At 39.5% G+C, this 22,089-nt stretch overlaps 2 protein-coding genes across 3 annotated transcripts in view; both read right to left on the bottom strand.

Moving 5' to 3' along the window:
* The window catches only part of LOC140542617 (semaphorin-3D), a 57,281-nt gene extending 49,658 nt beyond the window's left edge, over positions 1-7,623 (bottom strand). For both annotated transcript variants that reach the window (XM_072665407.1, XM_072665408.1), the window contains exon 1: positions 7,499-7,623. The gene's annotated coding sequence lies outside the window, so the exon portion shown is untranslated. The remainder of the gene's footprint in view (positions 1-7,498) is intronic.
* Positions 7,624-10,194: 2,571 nt separating this feature from the next.
* On the bottom strand, positions 10,195-21,923 carry ssuh2.1 (ssu-2 homolog, tandem duplicate 1). Its single transcript, XM_072666059.1, has 12 exons — positions 21,841-21,923; positions 15,740-15,835; positions 15,449-15,533; positions 15,111-15,240; positions 14,938-14,998; positions 14,032-14,156; positions 13,777-13,839; positions 13,093-13,172; positions 12,907-12,999; positions 12,281-12,386; positions 11,867-11,974; positions 10,195-11,037 (listed from the first exon to the last, which is right to left on the bottom strand). The coding sequence occupies exons 1-12, from the start codon at positions 21,863-21,865 to the stop codon at positions 10,903-10,905; spliced, it is 1,107 nt and encodes a 368-aa protein (XP_072522160.1). The 5' UTR covers positions 21,866-21,923; the 3' UTR covers positions 10,195-10,902.
* Between the last annotated feature and the right edge of the window lie 166 nt (positions 21,924-22,089).

Below are 22,089 nucleotides of genomic sequence, written 5' to 3'. Positions count from 1 at the left end.
CCTCCACTTGGCAAAACTCTGTTATTGTTGACTTGATGAAGATAAGGGGCAATTAATTAAGATAATAGAGGAGCAATACAATAGACTATTGAGCCACTTGCCATGGACAATGTTTGTCATTGTGCCAATTCCCTGACCAAGACACGCAACCTGAGAGCAAAGGATTGAGTGCAGTTTTATTACAATTATACTGATGCCTTATCTGGCTTACTGGCTTGTGTCTGAAACCTGCCACCTGTTCAGGAGGTGTTGATAGAGCTACACCTTTGGCATCTTTTAATTTCCCTCAGTTGTATACTGTACACTGTTGTTGAAAGGGCAGGATCCTTAAGGAACTTCTGGATGTTCTTTAGTTTGAAACTGTAGAGGAATCTCTTATGGTGATTTAAGGAACCCTTAAGAAACCTTCAAAAAAATTAAAGCACCTTAAAACGTTCCTTCACAGTTTCAAATTCTAAAACTTCCAGACGTTCCTCAACAAGCTGACAAGATCCTTGAGGAACTTTTGGAGAGTCTTTCATTTGAAACTGTGGAGAAACCTTTTTTATGGAGTGTAGAAGGTTTTTAGAAGAAGGGTCCTTAAAGGTTCCTCAAAGCACCTTAAGAGGTTCAAACTGAAGAACCTCCAAATGTTCCTCAAGGATATTGTTCTTTTAACAGTGTACAGTCTTAAAAAATAAAGAGGCTTCCAACAATTGTTTTTCCAGGGATGCCATGGACCAAAAAACAAAAGTGGGTCTTCTACAGCATGCCTCAAAGAGGTATATGGGCACCTTTATTTTTCAGAGACGCATAAGCTAGTTTGGTTTGAGGACTTCACAGAATCTACTCACTATCATTAAAAAAACATGTCAGCTAAGACTCCCACCCTGTCCTTTGTTCTTGGAAAGGAACATCTAAACATCTGGAAGAACAGTGTTCCTTGGAAAGCTTCAGAACTTCCTTGAAATTCCTTGAAGGAGCACTGTGTTTGTAAAGGGTGAGGCATCAAATATTTATGACAGCAGTCTGCATCACATATGCACAATAATTTGGTTTTAGGCAATAATTCTGACATACAAAACCTATCCGTAAAAAAACAAGGTTGATCACAGCTGCTAGAAAGGATCACCTCATCTAATCACCTCGTCTCGTATCTCCAGCCAAAACACCAGATGAGATCATTCCGTTCTTCTTACGAGGAACATTGTGACCGATTGATTTGTGTGGCCAATTTTGTGTCCATTAGGTTGCCCATTGATTCCATTAGCATTGCCAGGCTTACACAAAAATATGACAAAAATATTTTTTTCTGTGGGAAACTTAATTCTAAATGACCCAGTCACAATTTTCCACATTCTGCTGAAGCTACAAAGCATAGCAGACCGCAGAAGACAACGTGTGAGAGAGAGGGACACTGGTGACATTCTTTTTGGGTGGTCTGTGTCCTCCTCTTTCTCTCTTTTTTCCCTTTCTTCTCTTCTTCCACTCCTCCACACTCAGGAAACAGCAGGAGAGGAAGGAACAAAAAATACTTGTGAGACAACTGAGCCTCAATAACTACAATAGCCTTTTTCACAATGGTTTGACTGCACGTAGCATCCCCCTGCTAATGTTGTTTCACCTTCCAGTGCTAGCTTTGTTTCCCACAGACGTAGTTTAGGACTTCCGTGGACTTGGACCAGTAAACAGAATGAATACAGAGTAACACCCTGACCACAGCACTCAAAAGAGTGGATCTGGATCCTTATACAACTGAATCATGAGCTGTGAACAGCATCATCATTCTGCACAACGAGTATGAATAAGCAAAAACAATGAGAAACTCAAATTGAGAAAGTTCCTTTGAAAGAACTAAAATGTCCTGTGGTTCATTGGCAGCACAACCACCACCACCCTGGGTAAAGTAGGTGGACTGTGTAATGTGCAAGTGCAATGACATCCAAGCTACCTTAGAGAAATGAAAACAGATGGATAGGGAAGCCTGGAAAGGAGACATTGACCTCCCCTCCACTCATAGACCCCACAAAATCCAAACATGCCTATGACCTTGTCCCTCACCCTGTCACCAGCATAACAAAAATGGTCCGCAACAATGTATCGCTCAATTTGTCCTGGAACAATCCAGGGTAGGAACTGCAGCAATAAAAAGCCCCTGTGAAAATGCTTTATAGCCCCTGTGCTGCTCAAACCTCAAGTGGCCCCATGGTGTAAAAGCTTAAACTCTTATCTGATGTAATCATCTCCACTTCCAGAGCATAATGTAGCCCTACACTATGTGCAGTAATACTACCCCAGTGTAAACACGGCATGAGAAAAGTGATCTCCGAGAACCACATCCTGAGTCTTGACCTCATGTCACAGTGGGTTCTCTCTGTCAAAAAGGACAATGACCCTCTTCCTCCACTACAGTGAAAGCAACTGCCTCATCTTTCCAGCCTGTAATGATCTTAGACTTGGATGAAGGAGAACAGAGGAGCGCCACCCAAGGTCTTCCAAAGGTCTTTTCCAAAGGTCTTCTAAAAAGGGAAGTTGAGAGAGACTGACTGCCTGACCGCAAAAAAGGAAAGTGTCTCAGGAGACATCAAAAGGGTTAATTTAAGAGTAGGCCTAAAAACCTTCCACAAAACAGACTGGGCTTCAAGGAAGGCATCCCTGTAGTTTCACTGTAGCCTTGACAGTGCCCCCTTAGGTAAACTCTGATTATTACTAATAATAAACCACAGCTGCGAGCACAAATAGCATAGAATTTATCTTCATGGGCTATTTGAATAGGAACACAGGGAATTCACCAGCAGCAACTTGAATAGCCAGCTATCTAACGTTTACAAATTTCCAACAGGCTTGTTTATGAATTAATGATGATAACTAGTGTAATGTAAATGATAAAAGTAGGGATATTGCTTGCCTAACATATCACCAATAGACTGGAAAGCTCTGGAGTAGCCACACATAAGCCAAAGGTCACCATGCCCAATGCCAATTGCTGGGTAAACAGGTATAAAGCCTCTGGAGCCGTGAAACTATGGGCGCATACCGATCACATCCTAATTACTAACACTAACTAGCTTTTGAGTATGAAGTATATAGTATAGATAAAAGTGTAAGACTCACGTGTGGAACAATTATTAAACAAATGGCGGATAACGATGCAAGTGCCGTGGCAATGGCGGCTGGGGAACTTGCAGTGATGTATGTTGTGTGTACTAACCCGCACTATTAAGATTAGTTTTTAGTCTATACCTTAGTTTTAGCATGTAGTGCACAATAGGGACACAGCCTATGCTCTCCAAAGTTATGGAACTTACCCTCAATACCTTGGGGATGAACTGGACAATCAGGACTAATCACCAAACATCAGTACCTGACCTGACCATGCAATCAAGCACTGTTCCAACATCTAAGGCAAAGTCTTCCCAGATAAGTGAGGAGCAAACTCCCTAATAATACCATTGATTGCAGTAGATATGCTGGGCATGTATCTAAAGCTACTGTATATGGTGGGCAAACAGTGTACATTGACAGGAACGCAGCATGTTAAAACAATGTGTTGGGTTAAAAACATCACTTTTCAGAGGAAACAAATATGCAGCTTACTGAACCCATGTGTAAGACTGCCATGGGCCTTTTGAAGAGTACAGATGAGAGCCCAAAAAGGACATTAAATAGACACAGATGCTCAGATAAGCGGAACCAGATTTGAAATGTATAAATCAGACCCATACCAGCATGAGTCCTGCATATGTGAGAAGTACAAAGCACAGTCTATATATCAGACCAGGTCCAGGAGGCAGTCAAGTACTAAGATTCACCTACGCTCCAGTGGAAACCTAATTGAAATCTCTTTAATCTTCTCTATAAGACATAATGGGATGTCCCGAACTCCAGTAAACAAGACAAAACCCCTGGGTTTTTGCCCCGTTCCCCTAAATCCACACTCTTTGACTATGTAAAACCACAAAATAGAAATCATGCTATGTCAACCTTGCCACAACCAAGTTGGAAATGGGATCCATCTGACCAGCTTATGTTATTCCCTTTAAACTGTCCTGAAGGACATTGAGGAGACAAAACTTTCAAGAAAGCATGAGAGAAATATCAAAAGACAAACACGATCGATAAGAATTTATGACCTGTCTCCGGTACGTCTTACAGTGTACAGTTACATGTTACCCTCTTGCTTATGTTATTACAGCTTCCAGTTCTAGTTTGGTTTCACATTGACTGTACTTAAGAACTTCCTCAGACTTGGACCAGCGAGCCGGACAAACTCAGCCAACACCCTGGCCGCAAGTACCCCAAAGGGGAAATTCGCTGCGTGAATAATGAAGACAATCTCTATCCAGAGCTGATTTGAATCTGATTTTCAGTGCATTTTTAGATATTCCAAGTCCTGAAGCAAAAATCACCCTACTTCCATGCAAATTATGAAAAGATATGGCATCAATACATCCATCTGACAGTACTCTAACTCCCTGAGCACAGCAGTAATGGACAAAGCAGGCCATTGCACTGTTGGCCCTGCCAGGTTGAGTTACTGTCACCAGCTGAGCAAAGTTCACTTAAAAAAACACAGATTTGGCTGGACAGTGATAGATAAGAATCCCGGCTTGCTTTTTTAATACAAGTGCCAAAATGAGACCCCTCCCAAAGCCAGGGTTCAAATGTGTCAACCACACATGCCTCATTTCACCCCAGCTCATCTCCCTTTGATGCTCTGCAAAGATGTTACGCCCATCATTCTCCTTATCCATCTGGATGTTCATCCATCTTTAAATGTGAAACGGGTGGATACAGGATATGTGGTCAAAGCCCTTGACGTGTCCATAGATCAGGTAATCATATTTCAAAGAATTTATATGCTCCGCCACATTGGCCGACATTAATACCTATATAAAGCCTGAGATCATCTGGCCTGGCCATCCTAGCTGGCCACCAACATCGATAGGCGTTGTGACGTTGAGTGACAACCATTAACACCATTGTCAAATTGATGTAGAATAGTGACGAGAGCTGAAGTTGATATTTTGTTGATTATATGTTGTAATGTAGAGTAACCAAAATCCAACATCTTACAAATGTCACTTGCCAACATCATATTGACATAAAATACCAATATATAGTTGTGAAGTATGGATCCCAAAACCAACATCTGCTAAACTTTGTAAAGTGAACGACCACACAATGTGAAATTCTAACATTTTTAAGCACAATTCATAAATTGTTGGTTTTAAGGCATGGTGCTAAGTAATTGTCCAACATTGGAGCTTGACATCAACCCAATGTTGGGTTTTTGACGTTAACCTGATTTTCAATTTTAACTAAAATGATGCTCTGTCAAACTGACTGCTGGGACTGCTCTTCCTGGCCTGATTAGTTGCCTTTAGTGAAACAAGACTTGAGCAACAACACCATCTAAAGTGGTTTTGTACGTTTGTAGAGACAACTGTCCCCAGCACTCGCTTACACAGACACAAAGTGAGGCACAGCACAACGTTTCATGTATAGAAGCAACCCGCATAACAGGAAAAGGAAACAATTAGAGGACATTGCTCATCACACCAAAGAAAAGCCAAGGCTTATTTATTGACTGACTTTTTTTTTTTTTTTACAGCTTGTTATATTTCTATAGGTTAAACCTGTAAAACATACTGAAACCACCTTTTATTAATTGTATTTATTTTTATTTTTTATTGTAGGTAATTAAAGTGGTTGTAGCTATTAAGACGTGCTTAACTTGATTTATGAACTGGACTACATCAGTTCACTATTAACCCAAAGTAAAGTAGGGCCTAATAACTTGTTCCTTGTCATTAGATTAAAAAACATAATTAACAGCTGTTTATTCAAGAATTTGGAAGTCTAGCTTTTGAGAAAAACAGATTTTAGCCTGCTAGAAAACCAGAAGTGCCAAACAAAGTTCAAGTCCACATACAATTATATATATTTATATGTATTTTTACTCTAATCTAAGCATTGATATTATATCTAATTAAATAATAAATATATATAAAACTTAACTTAATGTACCACCTAAACCAAGCTGCCTAATATAGCTAACTTATCCAAGCTAAGGTCCGAGCTTCTCCACACCTGCTTCTGCTTTGGTCCTTAAAAACTGGACATTATTAAGCTCAGCAGGTTAGAGAAAGCAAATCAGGCAGGAAATTCACATTTACACTACTTCATCTTATAAATGAAAACTGTTATGCCGGCTAGAGAGGCAAACCAGTTAGGAAATTCACATTTATACTACATTCAAACCCGTTCAGCACTCATAAACACTGCTAACAAAAATATTTCAGGACAGGAATCAAGTTATTAATAAAAACTGAAGATATTTACTAAACCAAATTGGACATTAATAAGATCAGCAGGTTAGAGAGGCAAATCAGTCAGGAAATTCACATTTACACTACATTTAACCTCGTTTAAAGTTCATAAACACCACTAATAAATAAATAGCTAAAATTTTAGGTCAGGAATTATCTTATAAATAAAAATTTAAGATATTTAGCTAGCTAGCTGACTGTTTAGCAGGCTAGAGAGACAGACCAGTCAGGAAATTCACATTTATACTAAAGCTACATTCAATTTACCATTCATAAACACTGCTAATAAAAATATTTCAGGACAGGAATCAAGGTATTAATAAAAACTACTACTAAGATATTTACTAAACAAAATTGGACATTAATAAGATCAGCAGGTTAGAGAAAGCAAATCAGGCAGGAAATTCACATTTACACTACATTTATAACCGTAAACACCATAATAAATAGCTAAAATTTTAGGTCAGGAATTATCTTATAAATAAAAATTTAAGATATTTAGCTAGCTGGTTGTTTAGCAGGCTAGAGAGACAGACCAGTCAGGAAATTCACATTTACACTAAACTACATTCAATTTACCATTGATAAACACTGATAATAAAAATAGCTAATACAAATATTTCAGGTCAGGAATCATCTTATGAATAAAAATCATATATATGAAGATATTTACTAAACAAAAATGGACATTAATAAGATCAGCAGGTTAGAGAGGCAAACTAGTGAGGAAATTCACATTTACACTACATTTAACCCCGTTTAAAGTTCATAAACACCACTAATAAATAAATAGCTAGAATTTTTGGTCAGGAATTATCTTATAAATAAAAATTTAAGATATTTAGCTAGCTGGTTGTTTAGCAGGCTAGAGAGACAGACCAGTCAGGAAATTCACATTTATACTAAAGCTACATTCAATTTACCATTCATAAACACTGATAATAAAAATAGCTAATACAAATATTTCAGGTCAGGAATCATCTTATTAATAAAAACTGAAGATATTTACTAAAAAAATGGACATTAATAAGATCAGCAGGTTAGAGAAAGCTACGTTATCCAGCTCCATTCAGAACTGCTACAAGTTCATAAACACCGCTAATAAATATCATTTCAAGTAAAAATAAATCATCTTATGAATAAAAACTGAAGATATTCACTAAAAAAAGACGTTTTATCAAACTTACCGAACTGTGTTTTGTCTCTTTTTCGTCCCTGAATGTTTTATTTATTCCGCTGTTATTACTGAGGCTCTCGATACCAGAGCACTGAGTAACGGACGACGTGGTCTCGCGCTGCTGCCCTCCAGCCCTCGTGCGCGCAAAAGCCTATAAACAAACGGTTAACGCGCGTGCCGACCACTCCTACTGGAAACTGGTGTTTTTTTTTCCCACTCGTATTCCGACAATCCCCGCCCTCCTGCGCCAGGATTGGTTGGTAGTATCTCACTATCCTCGCTACGATTGGCTGCTTGGTTTTACTCGTGGGGATATAGGGCGGAGTTTGCCGGAATACGAGTGGGATTTGCCTGAAAACGGGTGTGATTTGTCTGAGTACAGGTGGGGAAAAGGTAACGTCTGAGCTGTACGAGGCTGTTGGCCGTCCTCTCTCTCTCTCTCTCTCTCCCATTTCCGGCTTCTTCCTCAGCATATCCGTCCCATTTAGTTAATGACGCATATTCACAGATTGTTTACGCAGGTGTAATAACGACCACCAGCTCTGTTCCTGTTAGTGTTTTGAGTCCTCATTGAGATGCAGGATGAAGTACACGTAGCCTGGCTGGTCCACTGTGGCCTCTGAAGGTTAGTGTAGTGAGGATAGCACAAGACAACAAAACAGGATGGCTGCTATCTTTGTACTGTTGGACTGTGCTCTCTGGAGTGATGGAGCTCCATCTAATTCCTCTGGGATGAGGTGAAGTGGTCTTGATGGTCTTGATCATGCAACCAAATACTCACAGCAATGTTCAAACATTTAGAGCTAAGCCCTCCTTAAAGAGTACAAGCTGCTACCCCTGTTATCAAGCAGGCGTCTACTAAATTTAAGGGTTTTAAAGCAGCATTGGCTTTTCTTGCTCCTGGGCTCCCCCTACAGCTGGAAAGTGGAATTTGCACTTTGAGCCACACTTTTCACATGCTTTTTACAAGCAAGCCAAGAGATGCAGGAACCGTCACTGAGAGATTAAGAAACTTTTCTTATATAGTTATATAGTAAGATTTCTGGCATGCTGAGCCCACAGTAGCAACGATAGTGGCACTACTCTCCCCATTACAGGTGGTTGGAGCATCTACTTGATTAAAAAGTTGCTATTTTGAAGTAAAAATGCTAAATAATGGGCTCTCAGTGGCAACAGTCAACAGTCTTATGCACTACCACTATGGCCCGGGGGTCGCAAGTTCAAATTCCGAGCCATGCCGCTATGCCATCAGTGGCCGGAGTCTGAGAGAGCACAATTCCGTGCATTCTCCAGGTAGATGGCGCTCTCTCTTACCTCAAAAAAGGTGTGTTAGCTGGTGTGTATTGGAGGACACATGTTAAGTCCTTACCTTTCTAGTGTCAGGAGCTTTGCTAGTGCTTGGGGGTGCTACTAATGAGTGGGTTACAATTGGCAGCACTAAATTGGGAGAAAGAGGGGGGGGGGTGCTACATACTGCTGCTTTAATAGCTGCATTGAAGCATGGTTAATGTCTGTGTTTCTTTTTTTTTATAATTAAAGTGTCAGCTCTACTGTCTATATACTTATATCTATACTATATATCTAAAAAACATTCTTTTTAATGGAAGTCAACGTAAAGCAAAATTGATTTTTTATTTAAGTCCTTTTAGATCATTGGTTCGTTCATCAAGAAATTGTACTACAATATAATGAACTGCCAAATTCGCATTATGTCAAAAAGTGAAAAATGACAAAAATGGAGATACTGTAGTATGTTTAAGTTGCATGACAAATGTAAGTTAAAGAATGTTTTCCATTAAAAATAAGCACTTTTATGCATCCAGTCCCAGGGAGTAAACAAGCACCACCACCCCACCCCCCAACCACTGTCATAATGACAGTGGACAACAAGCCAGCTTTGTGAATTCTTGCACATAATTTTGCATTCATTACTGTCCTGTGGTCTCCCCGCTCTTCCTTGCAGGCATCGGTGGACTTCATGTGAAATCTTGTTCTGAGATAAAGTCACATTGTTTCCCTCAATTTGTGTAAAATAGTTTTAAAGATGTAAAAAGTCACTCAAAGTGGAGTTTGGTGGGAAATTGTGGCTCACTGTACAGGCACTTTTAGACTCATGCCTCTAAGGTGGTGGAAAATGGAATCAGGGGCACTTCATTAATTATCTAATCCCACTGATAACCTGACACATTTCTCCTCAGAGTTTTGCATGTAATGTTGATGATAGTAACGAATTGGCAAATTTGGGTAAAAATATCAATAAACCCTAAATCAATAAAAATCTGTGTTTTTGGGGGGTAATTTTCTTTGCAAAGCCCTGCATGTACCTGTGCAACATGCTTTAGGCCAAAATTTACTCAACAGTAGTGTTTCAGGCATTAGGCAGCTTTCATAACCATCTGGTGTAATAACTTTCTGTGATTAAGCTTTTAGAGGCATTAACACTCTTCAGGTTTCTGCTTCCATTGACCACCACTGTGTGAACAGTTCTGACTCTCAGTGACTTTTTCACACTTTAAGCATTTAATTATGCAGAAATTATGGAAAATCTGTGATGTTTCCTTTAAGCCCCTTTAAGCTGCAAGGCGTTTAGGCGTATAGTAAGTTTAATAAGTCATTAAAATAATCAGATGGCACATTCAATAAAATCAATAATGTCATTACTTTAATTATAGTCATTTGTATAATATTTATTTAGATACAGTGCAGTTTGTATATAGACTTCTGACAAGAACATAATAGTAGGCAGCTCTGTTAATTATAGAAATATATAGAAATATAAAAATAAAAAACTTCAAATCAGCAGTAAAATACACACACGCAAACAGAAAAAACATACACCCAGGACTGGCAAGATATGACCAAAATGAATTTAGAATAAAATAATAACAATTTGAATGACATTGCTGTTGTACGTAATGCTGTAACACAGTTAAAGACTCTGAGTGCTGGTTTGCTGATATACTTCCTGAGATACACAGTGTTATATTTACACTTAAAACCTGTTTATATTAAACCATATGTTAACATCCTCACATGTTTTAGAGTAACAGTTCATCAAAATGTCAATTTTATACAGTTTTCATTTTATTACCCCTAGTTTTGCACCCACAAATATTGTAGTAGACATAGACTTCCATTCATTGTTAGCAACATTAGCCTCATAGCTCCAGTGGAAATTCTAAAGAAGCAAACCAGAGATACCAAACATGTCATGGTTGATCTTGACTTGTTGTCAGGAGAGAATTGTTCACATTTGACTGTTTGCTGAACTTACACTTTAAACATGATAGGCTTTCCCAATGTGTGAATCTCCCACTGGCTTTTAATAAATGTATTAAAGGCATGATTAAACTCCAATAAAGGACTCTCTCTAGACACATATTCACCTGAAAGTGGTTTCATCAATTGTGAATGTTACAGTATAGTGCAGGACGTGGGATATTTAGCCGTGTAAACCTTGTTTTCGGTCCCATAGACAAAATACTCATAGTCCTTCTCTTTGTAGGCGTAGATGGCACGAGTAAGAGGCACCAGCTCTATAGTCTGTCTCTGAGGAGAGAGAGAAAGAGAGAGAGAGATGTTTATAAATAGCTGCACATGATGAGTGAAATCACTACACTTGGAAAAAACACTATAGTGAAGAGTTAACTATGGTGCTGCACCCTGTGGGATCTGGACAAGCCTGCCGTTGCTGCCCCCTTTTGGTGGTAACAACACTTGCAACCTCCCAAATCACCTAATAATGAAATATAAGGCTCTCTCTCTCTCTCTCTCTCTCTTTTATGTAATAGCAGTCACTTTGTGTAACACTGTACACACTATATGTCCCAATATTTTCAGACGCCCCGTCTAAAGAATTCATTCAGATGTGCAAATGCACACACACACGGCTTGTCTAGTCCCTGTAAAAAAAAGTATTGCCAAACTCTCTGGAGAGGATAAACATGAACTGGGGTATAAAGCCCCTCCAGCTTTGAGCTGTGGAGCAGTGGAACTGTGGGTGGTGCTATCCTATACTTTTGGGATGTGTTGGGGGCTTAGGGATGCAGTGGGGTGGGGATTATCCAATATCCTGACTTCTTTAATGCTCATGTCGCTGAATCCAAATCTCCAAAATATAGTAGAGAGCTTTCTTCACTTGACAGCAGAGAAAGTTACTCCAACAAAAGAAGCATAATCTTTTTTGAATACCCTTGATTTTGGAAGAAACAATGAATGAGCATGTGTCCAAATACTTTTGTCCAGGTCATACTCATGTCATGTTATACATTGGTTGTGTGAATCACTGTGGATGCACACAACCAAGCGAAAGGTCAAATACAATGCCCTTTAAATGAGATAATATTTCTATTCTATTTCTTTACTAAGGCATGCTCACCTGTTGTAGGATGCGACTGGAGGCAGAATACTTGAGCAGATGCTCCTGGGTGGCTTCTTTAGAGGCATTGCAAATCTCTTGGTCAGGGAAGCCCTCTACTGGATAGACCTGCAAACATCACACATCTATAAATCCACAAATGTATAAATCTATAAATATCTATAAATATGGACTGTTGAATATCAGATCTATATGATATCAGATATTGTTTTCATTTTTACAGAAATCAGTTGTCCAAACAAATGTCCAAAAACTGATGCATTTATTTATTTATTTATTTATTTATGTATTTATTTATAATCGAGGACTTTATGTCACTTTAAGCCTTTTATTCTTTTTACCTGTGCTCTATTGCAGACTTCAATATTCAATTATTAATAATAACATGAAGAACAAATAATGAAGGATGAGTACCAGCAAACTTTCATCTATGAAGAACGCTTCTCCAGACACTTTCTCAAACTTCTTAATGGGGAACTCAGGCTGCCGGTCAGGTATGAACTCATACACTTGGTTTTTCCTAGAGAACAGAATATAATGTAAAAATATAATTATATATATATATATATATATATATATATATATATATATATAGAGAGAGAGAGAGAGAGAGGAGAGAGAGATAGATAGATAGATATATATATATAGGAAAAAGGGGGGGTACTGTTTTTGACAGCCATCTAAAGCTATAATGCAGGTCAGTCTCTAACTGTTGCTAAATGTTTTTGGCATTTTGAGTTTGAGTGTTGTATATTGAGTAATATTACTAATTACCTTGATAGTGTTAAATGGATTATGTTATGGTAGGTAGGAAGGCTGGGGGAGGTTTGAGAAGCATATTATATTTAACCACCTGTATGTCACCATGTAATTACATCTAAATAGCCTACCTATATAATATGATCTAATGGAGGACTATGCAATAAAAACGTTGAACTAGTAAGGGTTAAGCATTTGTCTGGAAACTTTTGAATTCTTGAAAATTTAAGCATCACTTCACGTTGATCCAATATTTTAAAAAATGTTCCCGGTGAACCTACCATGTGACTGTGAGCTGAATGAAATGCAAGAGCTTCTTATGACCGTTGCATTTGCGGCACACCCTATGACCATTCCCATGGCACCGCGTACATCTGCATGCAGAGGAATACTGCATTACTGCTGTCCTTGGATTAAGCTCCATTCTTCATCAAACATACTGCTTCTTATTGACGGTTGTTACTCACACTCTTCTTCCTCCTCCGTGACAACCGCCACATCTTCTGTTGCGGCTGTGGCCCAAACCATGACAGGCCATGCACTGCATCTAAAAGATGATGATAATATTATTATGGTTGAGAAAACAAACACTAGTATTTTTAAACCAACCACATGGGAGCACCATGGTAAAGTAATTACCTAGGATACAATAGCAACCCTAGCACCACTAAGCAACACCATAGCAACCAAACAAAATACCACTGCAACTACAGAGCAACTCTAGTGCACACATCAAACGAGCACCATCATAACAACACCATGGAATACCATAACCACTACATGGGATACCATATTATCCCTAGCAACGTCATAGCACCCACCATTCAACACCATAGCAACACCATAGTAACCACCTAGCAACACCACAGCAACTCCAAAGCAACCACCTAGCCACACTGTAGCAACCACTTAGCAATATCATAGCTATCTCCTTAAAAGCCATAGCAACCACCTAGCAACACTATACCAACCACCTGGGATACATAGCAACCTGCCTGGAAATAGGATTTGTACATTCCTAGTTGTCAATGGAATCAAGAATTGGCTGAAAAACACTGTCAAATAATCAGCATTATAACCCTGGGTTTGACACTGCAGGCGTGATACTGCAGAAAAAATAGTCCCAACGTGATTTATCAGCGTAGACTCACCCGTCCTCTGCCATGGCAGTATGTGCAGCGCACTCGTCCCTTCCCATGACACAAGTAACAATTCTAAGACAACATCAAGAATTAAAGGTAATATTGAATATAGCAATTACTGACGAGATACTGACAAGAAATAATGAAAACATCGGTATGTAAATATTGCATAACGGCACATAATTATGGGAAACTTTGGGAAATTTAACATTTGCAAAAACTATAAATAGACAGATGCGATGAGAAGATGCATAATAGTAATACCTTTACAGATGAGGTGTGAGGCACACGCACTTTCTGGACTGTATCCGTGAATTTGGGCGGATACTGCACTTCCACTTTCCACGGTTGGGGGCTCATGCCATACTGGGGTCCATCCACAAACTGCCCTGATGGGAAACCAAGGTGAACTTTTTACATTTCAACAAATCTATAAATTCTGGCTTTTTAACCTGAGAAACATCCTTTGTATTCATATTGATACTGCAATTAATTCAGTGTTAATTACTGTAGTTCTGTCTTGCTGTTTAAATGTATTTGCATAATTAAATCATTTCCATAATGACTCACTTTCAACCTTTTGCATTCACCTTCAACCTTAACCCTAACCTTTCAAAAGATGATCCAGTAGAGCCAAAACAGAGCTGGGAAACAGGCCAATTCCAAATCCCCCAAACTGTTATGTAACAGTCTTGACTCGTTACCTTTACACCCCCATTAACATAAACCCAGCCCACCAGAAAGCCTTTCAAGGCTAAACGCAACAGCTACTTTGGGAAAATGTGGCAGCGAGGCAAACAAGGCTAACAGCTAACACTAGGCCGATCGAAGAAGGGTCAATAGTTAAATGCGCCACTCTGGTTATTCACATAAGCTGGACACGGGGAAGCTGGAGGAGGAAATAAAGAAGCTGAATGCCTAAAAGCTAATGCTAGGTCATGTTCTTGTTACAGAACTAGCTAGCTATTCTAGGCTAGTCTATGCTATGCTACCTGGCTCCAGTGGTCCACTGCAATGCTTTCTGCCCAAATTCAAAGTCACATACTTACTATTTATTTATAAAACAAGCAATAAAATAATAAATGCATTATATGCATTCAGTTCCCTTAATTAGCATATATTAAGAACACTGAATGTGATGGTGTACACTGTCTATAATGATATACATACCGGTAAATAACTCATACTTCCAAGCACTCGATCTGGACTCTGTAAAGGTTTCCAAGCGGTACTAAAACGAGAGGAAAACTCACAGTATATATCTTCACAATATGAGAGTCCCATAACTGTGCAAGTCAACTCATTATTATTAATAAGACAGAACCCTGAGAAGGAAGATTTACCCGATATACTGTAAAAGGCTTCAAATCCTTGAACACCAGTTTTTGAGCTGGTTTGCTGCTGTATGTCCACTTTTTTCCCACAAACTTGAGCAAAGCCTCCCTGGCCACGTCTTCGGACACTTGAGGCACCCTATGGGCCCAGTTACAACCCTGTTACATCCAGCGTACTGTGAGTTCTGTAATGTGTGATACACTGTAAAAAAGATCTAGTACTGGATTACCGGATTAACAATACATCATCAGTGAGTATAAATGAGCTAATACACTGAATTTGACAATAATTCAATAATAACGAATTTGAACTGTATACGATGAACATTTGAACAATGGTTTCATACATCACATTTGGAACGGATGCGTTCTTGTCATTTTCAGGCTGAGGAACGAAGTCTGGTGGGGGAGGGCAGATCTGATCTTTGGAATCTGTTGGCCAAAGAAGATGTTTTAATCATGTTTTCCTGCTGAAATGAGATTATTTGTTAAAGTTTGTAGTTTGGTCTGACATGCTAATGTTTAATATTTTAAGTGATATAATGAAGCCTACCACTGTGTTAGAGCACATTTTTACAGTGCAGAAGCTGAAATCCAGGCTTGTCAGGAACATATTTTCCTGTTTACAAGATACTCACCATCTCCATCATGGTCCTCATAGCCTGAGACACTGTCCAACCAACCAGGAGGGGGCGCTGATGGACCCTCCTCTGGAATGCTGGGGTCAAATGCACCTATGGAGAGAAAGGAATCTGTGACCAAGGCCTGGTTTAATAAAAGGCGGTTCGAAAAGAGGCGTTGGCTGGCTGCACACGTGTCGGAGGGGGCGTGTGTTGGTCTTCCCCCCTCACTAGTGTTGGGATAGGGGAAGAATACGTATGGGTTGGGTAACTGGCAATCCAAATTAGTGAGAAAATGGGTAAAAAAAAATCAATAATACATTCATAATTATTACTATTAGAGTTATGTTATGTATTATGTATTCTCAGGATTGGGACCTCAAATATTTTGTCATATTTTTTCACAAAATCGTTTGCAAATCACCAATTAAAAGTTTGGCGTCAGTGTTTTCTATAATAGAAAAATTCTATAATACAAAATGTGGCTGCAGATGCTTGTATAGTGGAGTTATATCATAACATTAATTTTGGGCTGTGAGCCATGCCACAAACTCCTCCCCTCAGCTATACACATTCACCTAGAAGCAGCACCCAACTCCAGAGCCCTCCCGAAAGCCCTCTGAGTTCGCCTCCCCGTTTCAGTCATTAAAGGTGTGGGAGATACTAGCAAATGGCCGTTTATCACAGCAAAACATGACAAACCAGTGGAAGAGGGAGGGTCAGGAAGGGTCACTGTAATGCAAAAACAAACCCTCTGGAATGCAAGATAGTGAGCAGCTGACAAGCAACAGCAGCAGGAACAGCAGGAACAGCAATCCCAGCTTCCTGATACAAAGGCCTAAAAGCCAAACTTAGACTTTGGTCTCAACTAAAGTCAAATAAACCAACTCTGTTTTGGCTCCGCTGCCACCATTGCTGCCTGTAGTACGGTTACACTTTTATTTGTCCTTTCTTTCCATGAAAACCCATTCTTCTGCAGAAGGTTTACTGAGCAATCAGTCTACATCACCTATTCATGAGGTTGCTTTCCCAGTGCCTGCTTGAAAGCCCCAGCATAGAAAGTTAAAAATACAGTATTTCTCACACTTAGCTTGCTCATGTTAGCAAACAATACGGCTAACAAGAGGATATAAATAGTGGCGTAAATGGGCTTCCTCAGGAGATCATGCTTAAGATTGATATTTCGGCTGCAGCAGAAGAATGGGAGAATTAGGCATGGTGGCTGAAGGAACAATGCTCTCAAAATACATCACTGTAGGCGGAGTCAGGCGGGTAGGAAAACAGCATAAGGGCAATTTGCTGGCCTAACTGGCAGTGGAGATCCATCATGTCTGTAGGGTGGCATTTTAACAGGAAATGAGGTGAGGAACACTACAGTATTTATTTTATATATATATATATATATATATATATATAAAAACCTCTTAGACCCTATAAACCTCTGCACCATGATACTTAATTTTTTTTCAACTTTGACCCTTTGGGCTCATATAAGGACATTGTTTTTTGCAAAAAAAAAACGACTTCCTGTACAAAGACTAGCTTTAGTTTTATACTTGTTATGTCCTACTAATCCCAAATAGGAGAAATTAAAAATGCACACCAAGCAAAAGTCCGGGTCTCAGGAGGTCAAAGGTAAATTAAAGGGTTTTATTTTGGCCTTTGAAAGTTTGTTCTATCAGTAACTTCACTTCATGTTGAAGTATTATTATTGAACTAAATTATTTCCAAAAGTAAAAAAAAAAAATTAATTTTCTCACTACTGTCATTTTTAAATCAACTGCCACTGAAATTCTTAGTCTAATGCTATAAAACTTTGTGACCTCTGAATTTTCTTGCAGACTAAGGTGCTGCCAATATGACTCAAGGATTGCTGGTTCGAATCCTGGAGCCTGAGAAAGCACACTAACTAGAGAGACCTAACTCTCTCTGGGTGGGAAGATAGCTGTCTGTTTATTTATTATTACAATTATTATTCATATTATTATTACTTTTTTATTATTATTTCAGTTACTTTTATTACTTGTATTACTGTTGTTGTTATTATTATTATTTCTGAATAATTTCGCATTATTTTAGTTTCCTTGATATTTTTATTTCTTTGTTTACTTTTTGGGGGGGGGGGTTAAAAAAGTTATATTTTTATCTTTTGTATCTTCTAACTTTGGTTTTATTAATTTCATTCTCTTAATTATTTTCATTTTTCTTATTTAATTGTTTCTCTTACTAATTAAATCAGTTCATTTTACCCTTCCTTAATCTAAACAATATGCAGTCTGTACTATACAGTATTCTACATGCTGTAAGGACTATTGTATTGGAGTTACAGTTGAGGTGCCCTGCTCTCATGGGGAAAAAATTGCTACCCAGGGATCAATTAATCTCAGTTAAGTCTTATTTGTACAGACTGTGTGGCACTACACCTTAACAATGGACGAAATAACACATAAACGCGGACCCCTGAGAACAAGCACTTATTCAATCCAGTCTGGTACCCAACGCACTGACGCAGCTAAGCCTGATAAGAAACACCTACCGTCAGTAGATGCAATCAGCTATGAGGGCTGAAACTGACAATCATACCACAAGCAGGACCTCTCACTTGAAATCTGTTGAGTATCACCTTTAATTAGACACTGCCAGGCAGTCACAGAGCATTTAGCCCACCACGTTTCAGACATGTGGTGTTTCTAAAATGAGTCTGAGTGAGCAAAAGCTTAAACAGTCAGTAGAAATAGCGCATGAGCACACACAGTTGACATTCACTCTGGCTATCCAGCGCACAATGGATATACACTGTTTACTTACGTAGCTAGGCCTCCACTATGTCTACCACTGTCTTCTCTATGGCTGTAGAAATTTCAGCTTTGTACTGTACAATTGAATGTACGATTAAACATCAGCCTTAAAGTTTTCCAACAACCAGTTGAGATGGCGCATCGGTTTAGATGGGAATGAGTATCAGGCATCTCTGATCACTCTGGCCAGATTACTTGGTCAAAGCACCTCCAAAACAAAAAGGGGCTTGAGGGAGGATCTTGGTCTGCAGTGCCTTCTGATAGTAATTGAAGGAGGGACAATCCACAAACCAGAAACAGGTTCCTGGGCAACAAAGGCTATCCTGTCTGGACTCAACAGACAGAAGATCTACTGCAGCACAAGCACAAGAAATGTTTAGTGATGGTTATGGGAGATGGAATGTCACAACACACATTGCAGTGCCCCTGCTGCTGCATATGGGAATGCTTATGAGCAGAACTGCAGAATGCCCATGTCAACCCCTGTCCACCATTAGGAGTGCCTACAATCAACAGGATCTCACATAGAAAAAGAAATATAGGGCCATTGTTCCAGTAGAAAAATATGACCTAGTGCTGTGCAAAATACACAAAAACACTGATATGCATGAAGAAGACTTGATAAAACAGTGCTGGGAGATCATGTTGAAGAAAATCCTGTTGTTTATGAACTTTTTGGACATTCTAAAATGAATGGTCCATAATTACTGGAGAAACGGTAGGGATTCAAGGTTAGAAATAAGGGTTTAGGATAAGGGTTTAGGTGTAGATTAAGGTGTAGGTTAAGGTGAGGTTCAAATTAGGTGTAGATTAAGATGATAAAATTACATTTTACAGTTTTATAGTTTTTCTTTGTTACAATAATGTTGAATTTAACAGGAGTCCCCTGAATGTCAGTTTGATGCGTGCCACCATCGACGTAGTCCAGGTATTTGTGCAGTCTTATTTTGCAGAAAAGCAAACATGGACAACAATTAAAAAAGGGTGAAAATTCAGACTCGAACCCCACACTGATTGGAAATGTGGTTAATTACACAATGAACTATGCAAATGATTATATAACTACCCATGAATACTGAAGTTTACCTTGGCATTTTGGCCTTTTTTACCTTTCGGTAGTATGGAAAAGCAATAGGAAGAACTCTAGACTTCTAAAAATCAGATTTTTCATGGCTGCAGAAATGAATGAATGTAGGCAATTACTGCAACACCATTGGAATTAAATATTCTGACATTAAAGGAGTTAAAATCTTGTGTTGAAGCAAGCAGTTCACCATTGCAAGAGAGATGCTCCTCTTCCAGTAGTTCTCTTCTAGTATTTCTATGAAATACAACTACAGATATAATAAAGACTGATATCCTCCATAGACATGTTTGTTTAATGTAACTACAGTTGTTTTAATACATGCCAGAATTATGCTTTGCAATCCCAAAGAATGCCTAGGGGAACGGAATTTGGCTTGGCTGTTCCACCAGAAAACCGACCCAAACAATGTTCCAAGCCAAAAAGGGCTGTGATACTGAGCTGAGCATGGCCCACTGTAATGTAAATAAGACTTCTGCTTGCTAAACCTTACCTCTGTACCTGCAGTCTGCACTCCCTTCCAGTGATCTATGTGCTGTGTGTATTCTAGGATATGTTAGTTTTCCATCATTTGGGAATGTGTTTAAAGTATCATTCGTTATAAATTATCTGTGCAGAACAAAGTCAGACTTGTAAACACTGTAAGTCTCTTATTTACACAAGGACGGAGTTCTTCCTAAACAGCATGGATGTAATTTATGTAGCGTGTCGGTTGGTATTTGTCTGGAGAAAAAGCCTCAGGCTTGCACACCCTTCTTCAGAATAACGGTAAGCAATGGTAGCAATGCTGCTAGTGTTCATGTCTGTGCACTCAAAGCCCCATTGTAATGCTCTTATGCTTAAAGTTTGCCTATGGTCATGTGCTAACCACCCTATTATGGTATTTCTTTGCCATGGAGGGCTGTCACAAGATAAAGTGAGGTCTACAAAGCCACTGAAAAAGTCAAAGGGCTGCTCTGCAGCTCAAAGAACAAACCACTATAACGGGAATAACGTATGTTTTGTACATGAGACAGTCTGGAGTTGTTGTTTTATTCTCTGAGGAACCTGAAAGAAACGATATTGGATGGAGCACCAACCATCATTTCAGAGAACACAGCCACAGCTCAATGCTGAGGGGCTTTATACCCCTCTAGCCACTGCTAGGCATTAGGCACGGTACCAATAGGTTCTTGTTTAGGTGCTCCAGATAGTCCTATTCTATTGGCTGGACTTCTTAAGGGAGTACGAGACAAGCTCTCCCTGTGTGTGTGCATTTGCACATCTGTGTCAGCAATCAGTTCAACTTAAAGTAGCTGTATGCATTCATTAGAAAGGTTGTTCACAAACATTTGAACTTGTAGTGTGTGCACAGGTCCTCATTAAGGTGGCGCAGACTTGTCGGTGAGCTTTAGGGCTTAGTCAAGTCAGGTATGAGTCAACCTTGAAAGTCTGTGTGACCTTGAAGATGAAGATCCAGAGGCAGGTGTTGGTCATGGCTTTGGTTCTGTCTGTGATCTCCACTGGCACACCAACCTGAGCTCATTTGATTCCACCTTACTTGCAGTGAAGGTTAGTCAAAACCTTCTACCTACATAAATGGATGGACAGATCAATAGGCTGCTACACAGAACTTCAGACTACTCAGTGTTCAGGCAACTCCACAGAAATGCTTATAATGCAACATTAAGAGCAAGGCAGGTTCTCAGAAACAGGCCAGTATCAGCATGGCCTTGCATCTAGACCTAAATGCATAAATAACAGGGTGGTAACATACTGGATCTCTGCTGCTTTAGCTCCAGGCTCACAAGAGGGGGTTGTTTTTGAGCCAATCTTGGGCTATTCAGACCCTAAATGATCAGGACAGTTCTGAATAGCAGTGCCCATCATCTATGTACATCAGTCCCCAAAGATTTGACATCTAGAATTGTACACTGCAAGTAAGATATGCTGCTTTTCTTACACTACATATGGACCAAAGGTATCCAGACATCTTTTTGGTATGGTGTGATGAAGTGATGGAGTGATGGAGCTCCATCCAAGACATCTGGGACGAGCTGGAGTTCAGCTGTGCTCTAACATCTAGTTCAGAGCCTGTCCAGAAGATTAGAGGCTAGAGCCTCATCAGCAAAACGTCTTCTGTAGTCCAGGCTGGAGGACAACTCAGTCAGTCATCAGTCCGTCCACAGGGGCTTCAGACCCTGATGTTGTTGTTAATGGTAAAACCGAGAAGCTGCAGCTGGATAACAGTAACTTACCGTTGTCCTCGTCTTTCTCCTCCATATCTGCTGAGGGTGGCGAAGTTAAACTCCTGCTGGGACACACTGCATGAAGAACCACATAAACAACGTGAGGGAGCGAGCCTGAAAGCAAGCCACGCCCACTGACGTTCTGGAGTTACTTGATTAGCCTATAGGCGTGCAGATTGTACTGTGTGGGCGGAGCTAAACGACCGGATAACTAGCACCATCGATCAGCCACACCCTCCTTGCTTCTTTAATATGTCA

This window comes from Salminus brasiliensis, chromosome 21 (genome assembly GCF_030463535.1).
Source record: "Salminus brasiliensis chromosome 21, fSalBra1.hap2, whole genome shotgun sequence".
Taxonomy (NCBI): Eukaryota; Metazoa; Chordata; class Actinopteri; order Characiformes; family Bryconidae; genus Salminus; species Salminus brasiliensis.
This window is presented reverse-complemented; position numbering and strand designations above follow the sequence as displayed.